Source organism: Oryza sativa, chromosome 4 (assembly GCF_034140825.1).
Source record: "Oryza sativa Japonica Group chromosome 4, ASM3414082v1".
NCBI classification, from domain to species: domain Eukaryota; kingdom Viridiplantae; phylum Streptophyta; class Magnoliopsida; order Poales; family Poaceae; genus Oryza; species Oryza sativa.
The window spans coordinates 35,950,480-35,972,431 of NC_089038.1; the positions used below are offsets into that span (position 1 = coordinate 35,950,480).

Genomic DNA, 21,952 nt, shown 5'->3' on the forward strand with positions numbered 1-21,952 from the left:
CAAAATCAGCAGATGGCATGCCACATCGACTTGTTACAAGATGTTACCATCATCTCTTGCATCCTTGGAAACCATTAGCCTTATTTACAAATAATAAACAAGACGGCAATATGAGACTGCATAAGATAAGAGCCATGGGCATGATACGGCAATATGACTCAGTCTTCACGGTTTGTACAAAAGGGGAGTGGTAGGAAGACAGACTATGCATAGGAGATGATAAACAGGAGCAGCAGCATTTAGAGTAATCCTTCCCCTTCAGCTCGTGCAAGTTTATTTATTTCGTCAAGACTCATAAATATGACATCTCAGCAAATAGAAAATATTTTCAGACCTTGTATTCCCATTTTATCTGTTTAACTTTTTCTTGAAGCATAATTTATCAGTTTTAAGGCTATATGGTAGTCTAGATGTATATCAAATTAATACTAGCAGTCTACTGTAACACCAATAACAAACTTTTCCTTTTTCTTGTGGTCATGCATATACATCTGACATATTTAATTCGAAAAATTCAGAAGCAATATATATAGAGATGGGTATACACAAAGATGCCATATCTATCACTGCACAGCGGATGTGGATAGTATAAGACCGAAACCTACTTTCTCACCATGATCTCCATCCTCATGAGGAGCGTATACTGTGGGTCCGTGATGCCCAAACTCCAAAAACCAGGAACCAAAACACAAACAAGATCGCCCAACATCGCATAGATCCATATTGGATCCTTGGGAAAACCTGCAAACATAGAAGATAATGGATCACTCTATGGCCATCACAGAAACCATGCCAAAAGCAGGAATCCTCTCAATATATGCAATCAGTCAAAGTCAACATGTGGCAATGCAGTGAAACATATCATTAGAAAACAATCATTTACTTACAAATCTCAGGGAGATTATTATAGTCAACGCACATAAACCTCCAAGAAGCATGTGAAGACAAATCACAGCAGCTTTCTGCAAAGAAATTAAAACAAAACCATTCTTCTCAGTGATGTTTGATCCATGGAAGATTCTTAATTGCAAATTGTGTGAGATGAGAGGGTGTTAATTAGTTGACAATAATGCATAGAGAAAGACTGAGAAATGAAAGAAATTTGCATGTGACACATAATATTCCATGGATAATTGAACACGATGAGAACGCAACCTGATGGTATTATAAGGCACAGCTGCATCTATTTTTCTACTTAAGCCTGTCTACCTTATATCTCTAAAAATCGATCAAGAGCATTTGCCATACAATGTTTGGATAAAGACCACAAACATGATCTGTTGCATTGTGCTAGCCGGTACCAAACTTTCATAAGAGAAGGACGTGAGACATATCATCAGATACACGGTGTGTATTAGTTAGGACAAAGCAGTAACAGGCAATAGATATTTAAGCCGCACACCACTTTCGGAAGATAAATGGACATTAAGATATGAATTATAAGATGGAGCTTTATGCATCAAAGTATTCTTTTTTGCATTATGACTTCTTAAAACTGACTCTGCAACTAAATGTGTAACTGTGCTGAACATAGACTTAAGGGGGTCTGTGCTTGCAAGATAATAAATTTCAAGAGATTCGAATGATCCTAACATAAAGTGTCAAAAAGTGTGGAATCAAGTTGTAGTTTCCAAATGACAGAGGTCACAGGTAAGAACAAAGCAGTTTGGAGATCAAACTTACCTTACCAACATGTGGAGCAACTAACCATGCAAGAACAATAACACCTAGGCCAATGGCAAGAAACACTCCAGTACCCTCCAAACTCCATCTTGTGTGTACTACTGTTGTTACCACAGCACCATGGTGTATAGAATTATTACTTGGACTAGCAGGTGTTTGTTCGGTTTGGCCCTGAGAAATAGCGAGGTGTGAATTTTGAGGGTTGAACCATGAGGATATCTCGGAGAGGCGCTGTCTGCGTATCGCGGCGACAGCGTCTGGATCGACACCTGAATCTGCCCCATAATGCAAGTAAGAGAGGTCTCCAGTGGAAGTCCTTTCCCTGAGAGCTTCATATTCCTTCAAGGAGGCAAGGACCTTATTGAAATCCGCAGGCCTTACATTTACAGCGACATGTCCGCAAATCTCGCATACAGTAGAACCATGGGTGATGAACCACTTGAGTGCGCAGGCGTAATGCGCAAGAGCAAGGTCGTTCTTGCAGGAGCATCCTAGATCCATGAGATGGTGGTGGTGATGCAGAGGGCCTGATTCCAGGTCGGTGGTGGCGGCGGTGCAGACAAAAATCTCGCCGCGGGGGCTTACGAACTCGAGGACATTGTTGTTGGTGGCGGTGGCGGTAGCAACATCATCTGCATCTTCATCTGGAGAAGAAGGCGGCGGTAGAATGCCTAAGAAAGCAAGGGCGGAGTGTCCTCTGAGATCAGGCTCGACACAGTGACAGACTCGGCAAAGTCTGTCGGTGCTATCATCTGCATCTGCAACTGAGCCTGAGGACGGCGGGTCGTCCTCCACCTTGAGCCCCATCTCATCTTTATCTATCCATCTGACCGCGTGATCATCTCATCTCCCGGTGCCCTTGTCCTAGTAATCTATCTGATGAATCTACACCGAGCGAATCAAGCGTCTAGAGAGAGGAGGGAGGGATAGGGCAAGCCCAAACGAACCTCGTCTCAAGTAAAGGATTGATGGTGCGACTGCGAGCGAGGGCGATCCGAGAAGCGGAAGCAAGGCACCTCGGTGGATGATGAGTCAGATCGAATCGCGATTTGCTTGCTCCTTGTGCGATCGAGTTGCGAGCAAGACGATGGATGGACTCGACTACTGCCGCGCGGCGCCGGTGGGGAACGGAATCTAGCGGCTGGGTCCACCCTTCTCTTCTCCTCTCTTCTCTACTACTACTGGTACGACTACAGCTGTCCCTCCCTCTGCGTTGGCAAAATCTCTCAATTTATATTTTAATAGAGAAAAAAAAGGAAAAAGGGCTCGTGCGTTGTATTTTATTATTGTCATATGGTTTAGTCATAGAGAATTGTAAATATATCACTACTTTCACCCCTAACTTGAAATAGCCATTAGAAAAACATAACTTGTAAATTTGCCACTTAAGTTGGTCCACCGTGCTTTCACATGCCATCGTTGTCTGAACTAGCGCAATTAAGAGGCAAAAAGAATACGTAAACTATATTGAAAAACAAAACAACTTAATAATATTATTTTGCCCTCTAATAGACTAGAGTCATCGATGTCTTTCCATGCTCCTCTATCTCGACCGCATTGCCCTGAATAACCGTTCCCCTTCTCTCTCTCCATAGGGTCCCTAGATCCCAAATCCTCTCACCCCCTCTAAATCGAGAGCAGATCAATCAAAAATCAGTTGCACTGAAGCGAGTGACTAGAATAAGGCCCTGTTTAGATGGAACTAAAACTTTTAAGTCCCTATCACATCGTATGTTTAGACACTAATTATAAATATTAAACGTAGGCTATTAATAAAACCCATTCATAATCTTGAACTAATTCGCGAGACGAATCTATCGAGCCTAATTAATCCATAATTAGCCTATGTGATGCGACAGTAAACATTCTCTAATTATGAATTAATTAGGCTTAAAAATTTTGTCTTGTGAATTAGCTTTCATTTATATAATTAGTTTTGTAAGTAGTCTATATTTAATACTTTAAATTAATATCTAAATATAAGGATTAAAGTTAAGTGTCTAGATCTAAACACCACCTAAAAGAGCTCTTGGAGATTGGTTTTGGCTGGTATGGCAGCAAAACGATCTATGGCTTGGAGACATGCACTGCAACAGCAGGTGAGGACAACAGCTGGCGGTGGCAGCAACAGGTGGTGGCGGAGGCGGCGGCAGCAGCACCATCAACAGGCAACAGCGGCAATAGACAGCGCTAACAAGCAGACTGCAATAGCAGCAGGCGGCAGCAGCAAGCAACAACACTACATCAGCAACAAGAGCAGCATAAGAAATGGAGTACCAAGGAACGGAACATACTCTGCAGCATTAGAGGGAAGGGGAAGGAGAATAAAATTCGGTTAGCATATCCATTTGATATGCTATGGAGCCTTAGTCGAATGTTTCTTATCTTTTGTTTATTGCCTCAGATGCCGTAATGTTTTATGTCTTGTTCTTGCATTTTTTGGCAGGGGTATCCTTGTACTAATTTTCATGAAAATAACCCTTCTAACGCTGTTAGCTCAAGCCGTTTTTCCCTGAATAAATTCTTTTTTTTCATCATCCTATCTAACCCACTAAATTCTAAAGCTCAATATGTAAAGATATCACATCATCATTCATTAACAAGATTGTTACTTGCTTCGTTTCAAGTTATAAGACGTTTTGACTTTGATCAAAGTGAAACTACTTCAAATTTGACAGACAAATATATACCAAATTAGTTTCATTAAATCAATAATTAAATATATTTTCATAATAAATTTGTCTTGGGTTGAAAATATTATTATATTTTCTACAAACTTAGTTAAATTTGGAGCAGATTGACTTTGACCAAAACTAAAACGTCTTATAACCTTAAACGGAGCGAGTAGTGTTTAGGCCAAAGCCAATATGACGGCCTAAACTCTTGAGACCTCATCCAAAATACAAATATAGTAAGTACGGGTATGTAACGGGTATTTAAAACTTGAGAATAGATTTATCTGATATTTTAAAATAACTTATATATAAAAATATTTTTTTACGAAATACAATATTTAAAAGCATGAAAAACGTGTTAACAAAAGGCGAGGTAAAATTTATATGTTAATTAGAAAAGAAGGAATTCTTAGGCTCGGTGAAACTTTGACCCAATATAGAGTTGGAGCAAGTAATTGATGGTTTTAGGAACAGGAGAATAGGACGTCCGTGACAGCGGCAACCACCACCTTCTGCACACGCCCACTGCTGGATGAAGGTTGGACAATCATCAAATTATTATTGCTAATTGATAATAATAATAATTAATAAAGACATCTCCTCTTGGCTCTTTTACTGTTTGATATGGTTTATAATCGTCGGTCGATTTCTTCGTCTCATCTTCTGATAATTTACTCCAGTTTACTTCTGCCTGCGGATTCCAATTCCGAGCATCGCACCTCCATCGATCGTCGACGAATTCCTTCTTGGCCCAGAAACAACACACACACTCAAATCTGGATCCATCAATTTCTTCTTTAAGGTATATATACAGTACAGAGAGTGCTCGATTGATTTCACTCCGCTTCTTCTTCTTCTTCCTCCTCCTTGATTGAGTTGTTTGCTCGATCGATGGATTGATTGTCACTGTCTGTTTAGCAATCAAGCTAGCTACGAACAGGAATGTAGTACTAATCTGCATCGATCAGTGCCTCTAATCTTCTTCTTCTTCTCTTGTAACCAGCAGCAGAAGCAAGCAATCCCCCTCTCCTCTCTGAGAGAGATGGCGTTTGGCAGCCACACGCGCCTGGATGTGAGGCGGGCGCAGCAGCACTCCTCATTCTGCTCCCCCTCCTCCGCCGCCGCCGTCTTGGTGGCGCTGGCCTTGGTCGCCGTCTGGATGGCCTCTTCCACGCTCGTCACCCCCGCGGATTTCTCCCCCTTCCGCCCCACAACCACAACCACAACCACAACCGCTCGACCTCGGAATCGGATGGATCCTGTGACTGTTGAAGAGGACGCCGACGACCCTCCTCCACTCACACTCAGACAGACTGAGACCGGACCCGGAGGGGATAATGGCTCCCACTCCCACTCCCCCTCCCTGGAGACCGCTACAGAGGCAGACCCTCAAGCTGCACAGTCCAACAGCAACACCAAGGACACTCCCCACAATAAGCAGCAGCAGCAGCAGACTGCGTCGCCCACCCCCAGCAGCTATGCTTGGAAGCTCTGCAATACTGAGGCTGGTCCAGATTACATCCCATGCCTCGACAATCTCCAAGCCATCCGCAACCTTCGGACGACCAAGCACTATGAACACCGAGAAAGGCATTGCCCCCAACACCCTCCTACCTGCCTTGTCCCTCTTCCAAAGGGCTACACAAATCCAATTAGGTGGCCTAACAGCAGAGATCAGGTCTAACTTTGCTATCTTGCCTTATCATTACCACTACTCCTAGCCCTAGAATGATTCATTTACTTTGTGTTTGCTTGATGCAGATATGGTACAACAATGTCCCGCATACTAAGCTGGTAGAATACAAGGGTCATCAGAACTGGGTTAAGGTCTCCGGGGAGTACCTCACCTTTCCGGGAGGAGGAACTCAGTTCAAACATGGCGCATTGCACTACATTGATTTCATTCAGGAGGTAATGTTCCTCAGTTTTTTGTGTGTGTCAACAGGCGTTATTGTTGTGCAATACAACCATTCGTTACAACATTTCTAACAAGTTGACAAATTATAACCGTAAACCTTTTACATTGTTAGAACGAATATTACAAATTGCTAATGATTGTTGAGTAGGTGCCTCAACCAAATTCCTTTGGAATCAAACTACATATCAGCAACGTTGCTTCTAGTTAAGCAGAATGTAGCTCTTTTCTTCTTTCCTGCAAAAATAATAATCCAATAGATTTCGTTATTCAAATGTGGTGGTTACATAAGTACGATCGAGCTTGTTCAACTAACATGTCTGATTCTTCTATGCAGGCAAAGAAGGATATAGCATGGGGGAAACAAACTCGTGTGGTTTTAGATGTTGGTTGCGGAGTTGCCAGCTTTGGAGGATATTTATTTGATAGAGATGTTCTTACTATGTCGTTTGCACCTAAAGATGAGCATGAAGCCCAGGTGCAGTTTGCTCTTGAGAGAGGAATCCCTGCTATGTCAGCAGTTATGGGTACAAAAAGGCTTCCATTCCCCGGCAGGGTCTTCGACGTTGTTCATTGTGCACGCTGTAGGGTACCATGGCATATTGAAGGTGCTTTCTGTCACAAGGAACCTCTTCCTGTACAATATCATACCTACCTTTTGTGTTACCCTTGTTTGACGTATATTAATATCAAACCTACCTTTTGTGTTACCCTTGTTTGACGTATATTTGTGTTTTTTCTTAGGTGGTAAGCTCTTGCTAGAACTGGATAGACTGTTGCGTCCTGGTGGCTACTTTGTGTGGTCTGCCACTCCTGTGTACCAGAAGCTGCCAGAAGATGTTGAAATATGGGAAGGTAAATTTATTGGAGCTCTCTTACATTCAGAATTTCGCGTTCTTGGATATGCTATTGGTGGTATCTTGAGCCTGGACAGTTCCTAGACTCCATGCCAACTGAATTATTGTAATGAAATAGCGTATTGTATTATTATTATTTTTTTAAAAAAAGAGATAAAGAAATAGTGTGTGCTATTCACTACCTAATAGTTATGCTTGTGCATTGTTCCAGCAATGTCTACTCTAACAAGGTCGATGTGTTGGGAAATGGTCAATAAAGTGAAGGATAGGGTAAATAGAGTGGGTATAGCAATTTTCAGAAAGCCAACGGATAATAGCTGTTATGAGGCAAGATCAGCAGCAAACCCTCCAATCTGTGGAGAGTATGATGATCCTGATGCTGCCTGGTAAGTGTTTTAGCTGGTTATATCTTCATTCTTGGGTACTGGTTACCAAATCTTGTACCTAACTTTTAGGTTCATTCATTCCCTTGTTGTCATTCAGGAACATATCATTGCAGTCATGCGTGCATAGGTTGCCCACTGATCCTGCCATCCGTGGTTCACAGTGGCCGGTGGAATGGCCATTGAGGTTGGAGAAACCACCTTACTGGCTGAAAAACTCTGAGGCTGGTGTCTATGGGAAGCCTGCCACTGAGGATTTTCAAGCAGACTATGAGCACTGGAAGCAGGTCATAAGCAATTCATATATGAATGACTTGGGCATTGATTGGTCAGCTGTTAGAAATGTTATGGACATGAAAGCCGCATATGGAGGGTATGCCATAGCACTCGCATCACTTCTTCGTTGCCTTCTTTTTTTTCAATGCCTATCTAGTGTTTTTTTTAATAAAAAAAGATTTACATGCCCATCTAGATCTAGTTCTTTCCATGCATTTTTTAATTTTTCTTTAATTGAAATCTATGTTGGTAGATTATTCTGAAGCAAAAGGATGCATCTATTGTGTTATATCCCATTTGATTTCTTGAATCCACTTCCTCTTGTAGGTTTGCGGCAGCTTTGCGAGATCTGAAGCTGTGGGTTATGAATGTTATTCCAATTGATTCACCTGACACACTTCCAATTATATATGAGCGTGGGTTGTTTGGAATCTACCATGATTGGTGTGAGTCATTTAGCACCTACCCCAGAACCTATGATCTTCTGCACGCGAACCATCTTTTCTCCAAGATTAAAAAGAGGTACAATCTCGATCTCTCCGTAAATGTGAACACAAAACCAAAGATATATGTAAGATATATGTGAAGGTTGTCACTTTGTTTATTGATTGGTGCTGCCAATGAACAAAACTAATTTTCCTGCTGAGCATGCGTCCTTTGTGTGTGTAAATTTTGCCATTGCATCGCCTATGGTTTTAGTATCATTTTGGTAGCACTGGCACTGGTGCACAATATAGCAATGTGACCAAGAGTTTGTATGGCTGTGCTGAGAGAAGAATAATGTGGTACATGTAATGTAACTGAGATGTTGTTGGATGACAGTGACAGGTGTAAACTAGTGGCAGTGATGGTGGAGGTGGATCGAATACTGAGGCCAGGAGGCAGGCTAATTGTTAGAGATAGTATGGAGACAATGCATGAAGTGGAGTCTATGGCAAAATCGCTACACTGGGAGGTCCGCAAGTCTTACTCCCAGGACAATGAAGGTTTGCTGTTTGTTGAGAAGACGATGTGGCGACCAAATGAAGTTGAAGCTAAGCTATGACGTACCATACCAGCACCACCGTTATGATAGCTCTGACACTGAAACCCTTGGAAGAGGAAAACAAAAGTAGCCAAGTGGGGGATGCACAGTAAGCTATATATATAGTGGGTTTTTGTAGGGGTATACTTGGATTTTGGGAGAAGCTGTAATGTGTTTTTTTTTTTTTTGCGTGGGATGATACATTAGCAACTAATGCATGGTGATGATCCATGTTGAGGCTGGCAAGTTTAACATACATGCATCGCTCTTTGTAGAGTTGTAGCATAAGATAGTAGAATTTGTGTGGAAATTGCTGAAGCAGCTGTTTGGCGTTGTCAACTTGTGGATGCATGCCTTTGTAGGAGGAGGAAGGCGAAGCAGAGGAGTCGTGGATGATCCGATGGGAGTTGGCGTTGCAATCGCACAAGGCGACGTTCCTTCCCGGCGCGGCCCAACAACGTAACGCGGCCCATTTATGGGCTTTCTCTTCCCTCTCTGTCTCAACCGCAACCGCAACCGCAACCAGATAGGTAGGCAGGCAGACATGCGTGTCGCCGCGGCGGCGGCGGCGGCGGCCATCCGCCCCACTGCCGCGCTCCTCCTCCTCTTCCCGCCTCACCGCCGCACCACCTCTCTGCGCCGCTCCTCGCTCCCCTTCGCTCGCCCGCGGCGCCACTCTACCACCACCACCACCGCGGAGTCACACCCGAAGCCCAACGAAAGCAACGCCGCCCGCCGCCGCCGCGCCCGCGACTCGCCCGAGGGCCTCCTCAAGGCCAAGCTCGACATGTGCTCCCGCGACAACGACCTCCCCACCGCACTCGCCCTCTACGAAGCCGCCATCTCCCCCGATTCCCTCATCCCGCTCTCCCTCGGTCACTACAACTGCCTCCTCTACCTCTGCGCCAACGCCGCCGCCGCAGACTCCTCGTCCCCCGATGCCGCCCAGCGTGGCTTCGACATCTTCTCCAGGATGGAGGCTGACGGCGTCCAACCCAACGAGGCCACCCTCACCATCCTCGCCCGCCTCGCCGCCGCCCGCCGCGACCCCGCCATGGCCTTCTCCATCGTCCGCCGCATGGCCACCGCCGGCACCGCGCCGCACCTCCGCTCCTACGGCCCCGCCCTCTTCGCCTACTGCGACGCTGGAGACGCCGACGGCGCCACCGAGGTGGAGGCTCACATGGACGCCTCCGGGGTGGTGCCCGAGGAGGCCGAGCTCGCCGCGCTGCTCCGCGTCAACTCTGCCCGTGGGAGACCCGACCAGGTGTACAGGCTCCTGCACAGGGCGCGCGTCCTTCTTCGCCAGGTGGCCGACGCAACCGCCCAGCTACTCGAGTCCTGGTTCGCCTCCCACGCCGCCTCAGAGGCCGGTCTGGACCACTGGGACGCCACCAAGGTGAAGCAAGGCCTGCGCAATGGCGGCGGCGGCTGGCATGGCCAGGGCTGGCTCGGCAAGGGCCAATGGACCGTTGCCCGAACCGACATGGACAAGGATGGCACCTGCCACCGCTGCGGGGAGAAGCTTGTCTGCATTGACATCGATCCATCAGAGACACACAGCTTTGCTGAGTCTGTCGCTCAGATAGCCATCAATCGTGACGCCAATTTCGTCAAGTTTCAGGTTCACTCTCCATCCTTTCACCCTCCTCACAAGTCAATTCGTCACACTTATACTTTATGTGCGATATAGCTTCCTTTCGCTCAATACCAGTCTATACCATTAGGCTTCTTCCTTTAATCCCCAAGGAGTGAGGGATTGGAGGGGAAATCCACTCAATCCCCTTGTGAGAGGGATTAACCGAACATAAGTTCAACTCGATAAGAGCTAGCCACAATAAGGACTTTGATGTTCTATCTTCTTGTGTTAGCCGAGAAGAAAAATTAAATTGGTCTAAAGGAGAATTTCTATTTTGGAGCTCTAGAGTCAAGATGGTTACGGATTCCATGTTGCTTGAGGCATTGCGGTTGTTTTTTGCTGGGTCAAGTTTTATTTATTTATTTATTTTGCTGGGACAAATTGCAATTGTTTGGCAAATCCTAATCTGGAGCACTGTAATAAACTTTGTGGAGTTCCCACTGCAAGGGCATGCATTACTACTTCACATTTCTGTTGGGGAGGATTACTTCACAACCTTTTGTGCTGTTGCTTGTTTTAACACAGATATACTGCATTGTAAGCTTCTATGTCTAATGGACAACCTGATCTCTGCAGAAATGGCTCGAGTGCCACGGACCATTCGATGCCGTTATTGACGCTGCTAATGTTGGCCTTTACAATCGTAACAGTTTCAGTTTTTATGAGGTTAGAAGGCATCTGTCTTGCAATGCTGTAAATTAGTTTTTCTTGTCATTAAGGCAGTCAGCCACAACTAACTGTCAATTATGACCGTATTTTCCTTGTAGGTGAACCGGGTTGTAAATGGCATACAGAGAATAACTAAATCAAAGAAATTGCCACTGATAATTTTGCATAAGAACCGAGTAAATGGTGGACCTGCAAAACTTCCGCAGAATCAAAAGCTTCTTGAGAGTTGGCAGAGGGCTGGAGCACTATATGCTACACCTCCTGGTTCTAATGATGATTGGTGAGGCCACATGTTTCCTGTTTAACATTAAAAAAAATCATCTGAACGAAAAAAAATGAACATGTTTTAGTTGAGTTGCATAGATAAAAACTATGGCGCAGCCAACAGGAACAATGCCGCAAGCAGCAGGCAACAGCAGTCTGCAGCAGCCGCAGCCTTGCCTGCCGAACAGCGCCTATGGTAGTATAGGCTCTCAGTTCTCTGAATAATGTAACCAAAGGGCTGCTTACAGTATAGTGTGCAAGCTTCAGTAGGCGGAGGAGTGATCTTGGATATGATTATGGATACTCCCAAATGGATGAATTTCTATTTCAGCCTTCAATTGTTATCTAGCATTTGAATCTCTGAAGTAATTATTTCCTGTTCTAACTGCAGGTATTGGCTGTACGCTGCTGTTATATACCGGTCATTGCTTGTTACAAATGATGAGATGCGGGACCACTTGTTTCAACTACTTGGCACTAGTTTTTTTCCAAGATGGAAGGAGAACCATCAGGTTTGTCTCTCATTGCAGAAGTGAACCACACAAATCTGTGTTCTTTTGTAGAATGCTGCACAGTACAACCCATTGAGTAAGAGATATTTCAAGTTCTTTTGCACGGCAGCGTATCCTGTGCACCCGCTCACCTTGGTGCACTCATGCACTCACGCGACATGGGACCTTCGATCTCCATCGGACGGATATAAGATGAGAGAGTCTTCTTTTTACAAAATAACCCTTCGATTCATCTTCTTGTCTCCCGTTCAACCACTTTCCCCAAATCTATCCCCTCTGTGAGGCGTCCATGGCAGCTTTGAATCTCGAAAAATAAAACAATGCTCGACGGAGATGGCCGCTAGAAATTAAGATTAATCAAGATTCCAGCATGCAGCCGTCAAATCCTTGCTCAACGATATGTATGATCTCAACCTCAGGATCTTTGGGTTGATTGCATGATATATATGGCATGCCAAAATTTCGAATCAAACAAGAAATTCCGATCGGATATGCCTTTGATGCACACATCTGCAACCCCCGGGCAAAGACTCATCCATTCCATCCCATGGGCAAGAACTCTTCTCTCTACAGAGTCAGGTACACTGCGCCGCAGCTGCTCCATCGGCCGAACACCATGGCCGTCGCCCTGGACACGCTCGCCCGCGCATCGTCCCTCTCCAACAAGCTGGACAACCACACGCACCTTGAGGCGTGACATGCCACTGGCCGCGCCGCCGCGCTCTGGATGTGCTATCTCTGTCGCCAAACATGGCTTAATTTGAGCCGCCATTGACGTCGGATAGAGATTTTGAGGAATACATCTTGGAAAGGACCCAACACAGGAAGACAAAAGGAATCAAGGGTCTATTTACAAATTTACCTGTGTATGTGCGGGTGGTTTTATGAAAAAACGTCCCTTTGCATTACATCCGTCCGATGGAGATTGAAGGTTCCATGTCGCGTGAGTGCACGAATGCACCAAGGTGAGCGGGTGCACAGGATACGTTGCCCTTTTGCACTCCATTTTAACGAGGTGTTGCCTTGGTGAAGCTTGCTTGAGGCCCTAAGTTCTGAGTAGCTCTTACATATTTTTTTTCTGGAGCGTAAAAATAATATTTTGAGTGAATTTTGCTCTTTTTTATGTAAAAAAAATGGACACAATAATCCTGGGAAACTATGTGCAGGTCAGGTTAACATTCTCGGGCCGTGGTTGGAATTTTCACCTGCCGCCTCCTTATTCAATTGTCATTCAGGTGATTACTCTAAACTGTAGTAAAGTTGTGGAGTGCCAGGAATGCATGAACTATACAGAATGGCCTGAGGAACGTGGTTTGATGCAGGAATCTGAAGATGGAAGCTGGCATGTACCAACAACAAATGGTGATGATATTGAGAAACCACGGCAGTGGATTTGTGCTACTAGGAAAATTTCAGGGAAATCGTCTCAAGCACTTGCAAGGGCAGTTGGGTAAGTGCGATGGGTTGCATCTCCATTGACGGGATTGGTGCATGGGAATGGCAGCCAAATTTCGGGCCAGGTATCTGCGCTGCTCCTTTGTTGAATTGGAGGCGGCTTGAAGAGAATCACACCATTATGTAAGGCGGCCGGCAGATGTTGATGGAATTGAGGGCTAGCTGCTGAGCTGACCCAAACGATGGCTGTCAAGTTGTAGGAAGCAAAGTAAAAGATTTCTGTAGCACATGAAAAAGTTTGCCACTCTCTTAAAATGTGGATGTCATGGTTGTTTTAGCTGGCCATTGGTTGTACATGTACATGTATTTTCCTCAAGGTTAAAATCTGAAACAGCGAGGACTAGTCAAACAAGAGGTCGTGTAACTGAAATTATTATTACTAGTAGGAGTAAAGTTGAAATTGATGGAGAGAATATAATACTCTAGTGTACATATGGTTGGTCCGTCCGTTATCCTTGTGGGTGGAGAGTAGCGAATGGGAGCAGGCCGCGTGGAGGCATGGAGCCCCCAGGCAAGGCGCGTCGCCCTTCCAGCCACAACATCCACTGTCTCTCTCTCTCTCTCTCTCTCGCTGCTCTTCATCCGATTCAACTCGGACCACCAGATTTCTTCCTTCCTTCCTTGCAGAATCTTTCATTGTTCTTGTTGGGAGGAAGGAGACGAGGCGCGCGAGGCGGCGAGAGGGAGGAGGCATTCTAGCATATACAGATACAGAGCCAGGGGAGGTATGGAGGAGGGCCTTGCACGAGCACGACGATGCCAATAGAAGCTGTGGCGGTCGCTTCTTTACCGATGGCGTCGCGCAGCGCCGCCCTGTGCTTCTCCTCCGCCGCCGCTGCCCGGAGCCGGAGCAGGAGCCGGCACGGCAGGATGGCCGTCAGCTGCGACGCCGGGGCCTCAGATCTGCTCTATTCCTCTCTGGTACTACGTTGTACTCCATCCGTTTCAAAATGTTTGACACATTTAACTTTTTAGCACGTGTTTGACCATTCGTTTTATTTAAAAAAAATTAATTAATTATTTATTCTTTTCATATCATTTGATTCATTGTTAAGTACACGTATAGTTTTACATATTTCACAATTTTTTTTAATAAGACGAACGGTGTTAAAAAGTCAACGGTGTCAAACATTTTAAAACGGATGGAGTCCTAGTATATTATCTCTGTCTCAATAATTAGGATACTAATTAATTCATGTGTCGCTGATAACCTTCTGAATGAATGTTATTGTTATGAGGCAAGGCTGCCAAGCTGCTTGGCCCTCCCACCAGCTTCGATGCCGGCAAGCTGACGGTAGAGTTCGCCCACAGCCACGGGAACAGCAGCTCCGGGTTCCCCAGAGCTTACACCCTCACCCACTGCGACTTCACCGCTAACCTCACCCTCGCCGTCTCCGACACCATCGCCGCCGACCGCCGCCTCAGGGCGGACGACGTCTTCGCCGAGTGGAAGCAGCAGCAACAGCAGGAGGGCATGGCCCTGCACGTGCACTGCTTCGTCAGCGGCGCCAACCTCCTGCATGGCCTCGCCGCCGGCTTCAGGTACTACGTCTTCTCCAAGGAGCTGCCGCTGGTAAGCAATTATATATCGATATTTTGTACTACTATTACAGTAGTAGTAGTAGTAGTAGCAATTAGGAAGGTGAAATCAACTATGATAAGCTGAATGCAGGTTCTCAAGGCAGTTGTTCATGGCGACGCATTGCTGTTCGCGGAGCAGCCGGAGCTGCTGGAGGCGAAGGTGTGGGTGCACTTCCACTCCAGCTCCAACGCTAAGTACAACAGGCTCGAGTGCTGGGGTCCTCTCAGGGAGGCTGCAAACGCCGAGGCATGCCTTCCTTCTCTCTTCCCGAATTGCAAATTGCAAATGCAAATACCTGCTAGCTGAACTCAATGCAAATTCCAAATGCTTTGCGTTTGCAGACGACGCACAAGAGGCATGCGCTGGAGCAACTGCACAACGCAATCACCAAAGGCACAAGAAGGCGTAGGAGGAAGTGGTCTAGCCCGGACGCCATCTTCAGCGCCCTGCTCGCCCTTCTCCTTTGATGCATATCGGGAACCCCACACATTGTCTTTTTTTTGCTCTGCCTTGTGCGCATCAATTCCAATTCTTTCATCCACCGGACACTTGACATGTATGTATAGTATGTACCCACTCCACGATCAACAAAATGAGAAACGATTGCCTTTCCAAGCATTCCTCCTTAAATTAACTCTGCTTCTGCTTGCTCACTCAAATCATGTTTGGATAACATATGCCACATCATGTATAAATAGTTCCTCTACGTTCTTCATTCAGAACTGGGGACAACATATAGCTCCAAGTGCCATGTGCTCTACATACTACATACTACTACCTCCTCTGATTGAATAACTAAAGGGGATTCATACATACTGAGGTAGTAACTACCTTTGATCGATTCCAAGGTAGTAACTAAAAGGGATTCATTCATACTACTAGCTCAAGTGCCATACGCTCTACATACTACTAGCTCCTCTGATTGAATAACTGGAAGGGATTCATACATACAAAGGTACTCGTAACTACCTTTGTTACGCTACGCTACAAGGGTAGAAGACAGAAGCGGCAGGCTCAATCTATCCATGTCGCATCTCTGCCTCATCCTCTCCACCATTTCACCAAACTTGGCTATCAACTCACCCTCATCAGCCAGCTCCATCCTCTTGATCCTTTCCAGCATTTCATCAAACTTTGCCATGTGTTCCTCATGCAGATCGTCGATCTGCATCCTTATCTTCTCCAGATGGCTTCTCTCCCACCTGTTTTCATGGAGCATTCCAATGAGCTCGGCTGCATACTCCTCCTCCAAAGCAACAATCCGTCCCATTGTATCTCCCAAACCATCCATCTTCTTGCTCATCTCCTTCACTTGATCGATCAAGCTCTTTTTCTCGACATCTCTACAAATGTGCTCCCAAGGAGCATAGCAGCGCCTCACCATAATGTCTCTCACCTTCCTGCGCATAAATAACATGTTCAAAAACATGCCAGAACCCAGAAGGAAGTCCAGGGACAGTCGTACCTCGTGAAAGCAAAACGAAAAAAAATTGTAGGGCATAAAACAATGCAGGAAGAAGAAACTATACAATCGATTCTACACACAGCAAGCTATAACAGGATCTCTGAAAAACAAAACTATAAGTGGGATCACTGAAAAATGAGTAAGAAATGACAGACCTGTTTATTGCACCGTCGTCACCCAAAGTTGCAGTGGTCTCAGTTTTACAGAACAGGACGCCATGACGGTTCACGCCAGCTATACCTTGTTGTTCCAAGAACTGGATGTGCTTCTTCAAGGACTCATCCCTGAGATATATGTGCAAAGCATGGAATATAAAAAAGTTGTACCCATACACAAACAGACAATTATCAAAAGTTACTTAAATTTATTTTTAAACTAGCACTTCGGTTTGGAGGAAGGCCAGGGCAACAAAACGAGGGTTCTGACATCGGTATCCCCAGAATAAATCCATTGAAAAATCTATACACTTTGCCACTTTGGTGTGCAGTTTTTGACTGATCGATACCAGAGTATGAATATGTTTCTTCTGAAACTTGAACCTTTTGGCATTCAACCTATCAAATGATGGAAACTATGTTCACGTGTATCCCAAAAAAATTACAAATTGGCAGGTGTGAAAAAAAATAATACTAAGAAATACCTCCAGCTCTTGAGGACCATAAAGAAACTGTAATTTAGTACGGATGAGAAACTACCAGTAATAAAAGACTGAGTACAATTTCGATGGTATTGAATATAACAAAGAACCGGAGCAGACTTCTTACATGACAAGCTGCTGACCATTCTCCACTTGCATTTTGTGTTGGGTGAGAGAGGCGTCAAACCCATGTGGCGGCAAACTAGAGTACTCTTGTTCATTCTGAAGGTAAAGCTGTATGGAAAGGAAAGAACCAATGAACCATAACTTCCAATACGATATTGTGATATAGTGTAGAGTACGTCACAGTCTGAATTGCAGTTGTGATTGACAAGAAAAGGTATGGCATACATCCTGGTTATAAAATTGCGGTTGTTCTTTGCATTCTGTAGCTGTCCTAAAAAGACCTCCCTTGAAGATCTGAAACAGCAAAAAAAGGGAAATTGCACCTGTAAATTAACATGGAAATTGCACCTGTAAATTAACATTTGTTATCCATACAATAACTTGCTGCATTCTTGTACCGATCAACATACAAAAGAAAAAGGTCAGGTTTTCCAAGAGATGGAAGATGAAGATGATTGAGCTCAGACTGTTCTAGTTGTTTCTGTTTCATATAAGCCCTTATATAAGTATGATTTACATTTAACAGTTTAAATACCTGTTGCTTGTAAATCTTCTCCTCAATGGTCCCACAAGTTACCAAACGATATACAATCACATCTTTAGTCTGCCCAATTCGATAAGCACGGTCGACACTTTGGTTATCTATGCTATAAAGTAAAAAACATATATGATTAATTGAAGAAAGTTGATGTAAAGCATTCACAATTTAGAATTGCTGGGTACCTTGGATTCCAAGCAGGATCAACTACTATAACCCGATCTGCCTTGGTGAGTGTATTGCCAAGTCCACCAACATGTGAGGTCAACAACAATATTGGACTGTCAAGCCCCTCTTGAAAGTCCTAGAGGGTGCAATGCAATGTTATGGAATCCATGGCTTAACATAACAGACAGAAAAATGTGAAAAAAATAAGGAGGTACCTTCAGAATCTTCTTCCTCTCAGATATCTTGGTGGTACCATCAATACGCAGGAACTTATGGCCCTCGATAGATACAGCATCCTGCTTTGTTGGAATGATTATGACAACTATCCGAAGATTAAACAGACATTTCAACAATGCAATGCTTGCTATTAAACTTTATATAGATTAGTAAACAACTAAAGGCATTTTAATTCTATACTGAAAGCATATATGATACAAGACACAGGTAATCATGGACACACGTATGGCATGATTACTGACAGCAATTAACTACCGATATGATTCTTCCAGTAACAAAGCATAGTTTTCAAATGGGAAACTTTTACAAATTGAATCAAATAAAGTGTTAGCAATATCACAAGCACATCACATGCATGATAAAGCAAATAAAGGTTAATATAAGAATAGGCTATACCTGAATAAGGTTAAGCATTACACGTGTCTGTGAAAATATCAAAACATAGTGGCCCTCTTCAACAAGGTTCCTCTGCAACATAAAAAAATGTAGCATGATTTTTCATAGGAAGTGGCACATTAATCCCTTTATATCAGAAACATATTGTATTTTTCTTCTGCAGAACATCCAACGTAGCCTTTTGACTTGCTAACTTTTACCAAAATACAGGAATAATCTATACAAGTGTTACGTTATGATATATCCAAATAAAGTACACATCTATATAATTTTTCTTTTAGCCAGTCTAGATATAAGTAAATATTGCAGGGAGAAGAATTTAATAAGTTTAATTGCTCCATATACTAAGCACATTTTGTCCATGGACTGGAGGGACTATAAAATGGACATTTCATAAAAGAAGCACTGACCAGTAAGGGAAGGATAAAAGCTATCTTGCAGGAGGCGCCTTGGACAATCTGTAGTCTTTTGTCAGCATAAAGGTTATCTTCAAGAATCCTTTCCACCATGCACATATCTCGGTTATTCAGCATGGCACCCATTTCTTCCAGGAAATCATCAGTATCTCTTTTAGTCAAAAGTAGAGGGTGATCGCATATTTTCCTCAAAATCTGTTTGTGTTGAATTAAAACAAGTGAGCACACACATGCATGCACGATGCACCATTACATATTTTCTTCAAAAATCTACCAACAGTAAATGGAACATGGCATACTAGAAATTTCAATTCACTCCAAGGAGTGACATCTTAATGTCAACGGAAGCAGACGGTAGGTAAAATGATGAAAGTAAAAACAGTCAGTACATAAATACCGTGCTAGCTTCCAAGGATGAACCCTTCAATGCTCCAGTTTGTGAACGAACTGGATCTTTATTCAGGAAGGCTTCATACAATCGCCTCTGCACCCGAAACAAAATCATCAATAATCTATAAAGCATAGACACATAACCCTTTTATACTCCCAACACCTTCATTATACAAAACCTAGAGCAATCGTATACTGGTGGAATACCAGAGTCAAATGCCCAAGGAGTTCTATAAATGGAATAGAGGTTTGCAGCAGAACAGCAAGGCACTTGCCTGGCAAGATGTCAATTTTAACCAGATAACCAATTCATTCTTCTGAGGTGGCCTTTTGTCATCTTTCGCGCCAGTATCTACAAATATTTCACTTTTCATACGACGGAGAAAGTGTGGTTTAATCCGCTCTCTTAATTCCTGTGATTAATAGCGTTCAGAACAGACCAAAACAAATGATGCAACAAGATTAGTACATCAGGCACAAACTTATTATGTCGAAAGAGAACATACTTTTGCTGCATTTGAAGCCATTTGCTTCTCTTGATCAGTAGCATTCTTGTCATTTCCACAAAGAATTGGCTTCTCGTACCTAAGTTCGAACCTGCAGTAACCAAGAGAATCTCACAACACTTGACTTTACAAAATAAATATTCATAAGTATAGATTGATTTTGCATAAGTATTGTATAAGAAACAAGGGGGAGTTAAGTGATTTACGCATCCTCATCACCCAGGACATCTGGGCAACAGAAATAAAACAAAGCCCACATTTCCTGCCAGAATAGTGATGCTCAGTGGAAGTAAAAGAAGATAAATAGAAAGGTTAGAGGAAAAGTCATTTGAGATGAGGGTACCTTTAATTTATTTTGAATAGGTGTTCCAGTGAGTACAATGCGATGAGCAGAAGGTATTTGAAACAAGCTCTGTGCCCTTTGCGTCTTTGTATTCTTGACAATGTGGCCCTCGTCAAGAATAACATAGTCCCACAGTGGTTCTTCTTCGTTGTTGTCAACATTGTTACCGTTGCCATTGCCTCTTAGTAACATGTAATTATTCCGGACGATGTGGTAGGATGTTAGTAGAATGCCACCCTCCTGGTGAAAGATTCAACTTGCAAGTAGTGTACAAGTATGGAATGGGTTGATGGAAAGATGAATTGAGGATGAAGTGTAAAGTTAAGATGAGACCTTGAAGGTGCAGTTAAGTTGATAGCAGCGATCGTTTAGGCTAGGGCCAGAGTAGCTGGCGGAATGCAGATTAATTAGAGAAGAAGTAAAGCAGTGATTGATGTGTGGATGTAAGTAAAGATGTGGCTTCTTACAGTCTGATGTGGTGTTGAAGGCCGAGGAGTGAGAGGTGATTTACCCAGTGAGTCAAGTCAGTCTTAGGGGCGACAATTAAGGCTCTCTTGATCAAATTGGAATGGAATAAGCCGGCCAGCAAAGCAGAAACCTGGATTTGGACCCGGCCTTGCCCTTGTGAGACCATACATTGATTGATGTACTCCAGTGGATTAGGGATGGGAGGAGGTGGAGGAGAGGAGAAAAGAAGAGAAGAGTACCTGGATGGTCTTGCCGAGTCCCATGTCATCGGCGAGGATCCCTCCGGTGGCGGTGCAGTGCAGCGCCCAGAGCCAGGCGAGGCCGTCGCGCTGGTGCGGGTAGAGCGACCCCAATACGCGGCGGGGGATCTTCATCTTCATCTTGATGGCGCCGACGCCGGCTTCCACCACCATGTTGACTAGCTCCTCATCCTCATCTACCTCCACCTCCACCTCCTGTTGAGGTTGAGGTTGGGAAGTCGGGGCCATTGGAACGAATCGGCCGTTGGCGGCGGCGGCGGCGAGGGCTCCGCGGCCGGTGGTGAAAGTGGAAGGAACTTTAAAGACAACAAGGGTACTACTAGTTGAGTTTAAACGGAACGGAGTTGAGTTTAATTCAGATCCCTTCCTGCCTTCACCCCGCGCCCGCCCGCCCGCCTCTTCTTCCTTCGCTTTCAAACTTTCCCAATCCTTTAAAGTTCGGGCCTGTTCACTTTAACAAATATACTAAAATTTTAGCAGCAAACTAAATGTAGCTAATTTTTTAACAACTTTACTAAAATTTGGTAAAGTTTTAAATAGCATTAAAGTGAACAGGCCCTTCCTTCCAACTACCATTGGATTTTAGGAGGGGTTGTTTGGTTGAAGTTTGAACTACTGTTGCTTTTCATTCCTCAACTATTATACTATAATAACAAATCAAATTATCATCATTTTCTTAAAACCACGCATACAGTAGTTTTCATTTACCGGCTACGATATTATAGGTGTTTTTAAGAATTATCATGCCTTTGTAAATATAAGGGGCAAAAACCAAACCAAAGCAACAATACAAGGATAAAACCCCTCTCTTTCTTTCCCCCCTTTTGCCAATGACCAAAAGCAGGCTGACTTCAGCTAATACCAGCGTAATTTACTGGTACTACTAGCACTGTTTAATTTACAAAGCCAGAGCCTTCACAACCAAAACAATAGGACACTCCAAACCATATAATAGTATGTACTATGACTACTGTTTTTTTTTTTGCAAAAACTTCCTATAGAAAAGTTACTTTAAAAAATCATATTAATCCATTTTTTGAGTTCAAATTAGTTAATACTCCAATTAAT

At 43.9% G+C, this 21,952-nt stretch overlaps 5 protein-coding genes across 9 annotated transcripts; 3 read left to right on the forward strand and 2 right to left on the reverse strand.

Moving 5' to 3' along the window:
- Positions 1 to 437: 437 nt before the first annotated feature.
- Positions 438 to 2,832, reverse strand: LOC4337513 (uncharacterized). 2 transcript variants are annotated; one of them, XM_015780691.3, is made up of 4 exons: positions 2,631 to 2,832; positions 1,684 to 2,547; positions 888 to 962; positions 438 to 741 (listed from the first exon to the last, which is right to left on the reverse strand). In XM_015780691.3, the coding sequence occupies exons 2-4, from the start codon at positions 2,488 to 2,490 to the stop codon at positions 628 to 630; spliced, it is 996 nt and encodes a 331-aa protein (XP_015636177.1). In that variant the 5' UTR covers positions 2,491 to 2,547; positions 2,631 to 2,832; the 3' UTR covers positions 438 to 627. The 2 variants fall into 2 exon arrangements, with proteins under 2 accessions (XP_015636177.1, XP_066165536.1); XM_066309439.1 differs by having other exon boundaries at positions 1,684 to 2,832.
- A 1,992-nt stretch (positions 2,833 to 4,824) lies between these two features.
- Positions 4,825 to 9,134, forward strand: LOC4337514 (probable methyltransferase PMT26). Of its 4 annotated transcripts, XM_015780334.3 has the most exons (10): positions 4,825 to 4,896; positions 5,039 to 5,160; positions 5,365 to 6,036; positions 6,120 to 6,269; positions 6,611 to 6,881; positions 7,018 to 7,128; positions 7,342 to 7,516; positions 7,614 to 7,886; positions 8,117 to 8,311; positions 8,612 to 9,134. In XM_015780334.3, exons 3-10 carry the CDS (start codon positions 5,401 to 5,403, stop codon positions 8,832 to 8,834), a joined length of 2,034 nt encoding a protein of 677 aa, XP_015635820.1. In that variant the 5' UTR covers positions 4,825 to 4,896; positions 5,039 to 5,160; positions 5,365 to 5,400; the 3' UTR covers positions 8,835 to 9,134. The 4 variants fall into 4 exon arrangements, with proteins under 4 accessions (XP_015635820.1, XP_025880844.1, XP_015635822.1 ...); XM_026025059.2 differs by lacking the exon at positions 4,825 to 4,896 and having other exon boundaries at positions 5,017 to 5,160; positions 5,362 to 6,036; XM_015780336.3 differs by lacking the exon at positions 4,825 to 4,896 and having other exon boundaries at positions 5,017 to 5,160.
- A 139-nt stretch (positions 9,135 to 9,273) lies between these two features.
- On the forward strand, positions 9,274 to 13,770 carry LOC9266673 (proteinaceous RNase P 1, chloroplastic/mitochondrial). The gene is made up of 6 exons (XM_026025060.2): positions 9,274 to 10,437; positions 11,029 to 11,118; positions 11,220 to 11,401; positions 11,777 to 11,897; positions 13,064 to 13,132; positions 13,220 to 13,770. Exons 1-6 carry the CDS (start codon positions 9,289 to 9,291, stop codon positions 13,349 to 13,351), a joined length of 1,743 nt encoding a protein of 580 aa, XP_025880845.2. The 5' UTR covers positions 9,274 to 9,288; the 3' UTR covers positions 13,352 to 13,770.
- Positions 13,771 to 13,922: 152 nt separating this feature from the next.
- On the forward strand, positions 13,923 to 15,688 carry LOC112938752 (protein STAY-GREEN LIKE, chloroplastic). The gene is made up of 4 exons (NM_001405421.1): positions 13,923 to 14,273; positions 14,596 to 14,925; positions 15,025 to 15,180; positions 15,276 to 15,688. The coding sequence occupies exons 1-4, from the start codon at positions 14,109 to 14,111 to the stop codon at positions 15,399 to 15,401; spliced, it is 777 nt and encodes a 258-aa protein (NP_001392350.1). The 5' UTR covers positions 13,923 to 14,108; the 3' UTR covers positions 15,402 to 15,688.
- LOC4337517 (SNF2 domain-containing protein ENL1-like) lies at positions 15,624 to 21,209 on the reverse strand. The gene is made up of 17 exons (XM_015780330.3): positions 20,864 to 21,209; positions 20,624 to 20,754; positions 20,490 to 20,544; positions 20,157 to 20,396; positions 20,020 to 20,075; positions 19,814 to 19,904; positions 19,583 to 19,720; positions 19,315 to 19,401; positions 18,912 to 19,112; positions 18,502 to 18,573; positions 18,084 to 18,164; positions 17,886 to 18,004; positions 17,698 to 17,809; positions 17,388 to 17,456; positions 17,164 to 17,270; positions 16,555 to 16,683; positions 15,624 to 16,334 (listed from the first exon to the last, which is right to left on the reverse strand). The coding sequence occupies exons 1-17, from the start codon at positions 21,110 to 21,112 to the stop codon at positions 15,914 to 15,916; spliced, it is 2,358 nt and encodes a 785-aa protein (XP_015635816.1). The 5' UTR covers positions 21,113 to 21,209; the 3' UTR covers positions 15,624 to 15,913.
- Between the last annotated feature and the right edge of the window lie 743 nt (positions 21,210 to 21,952).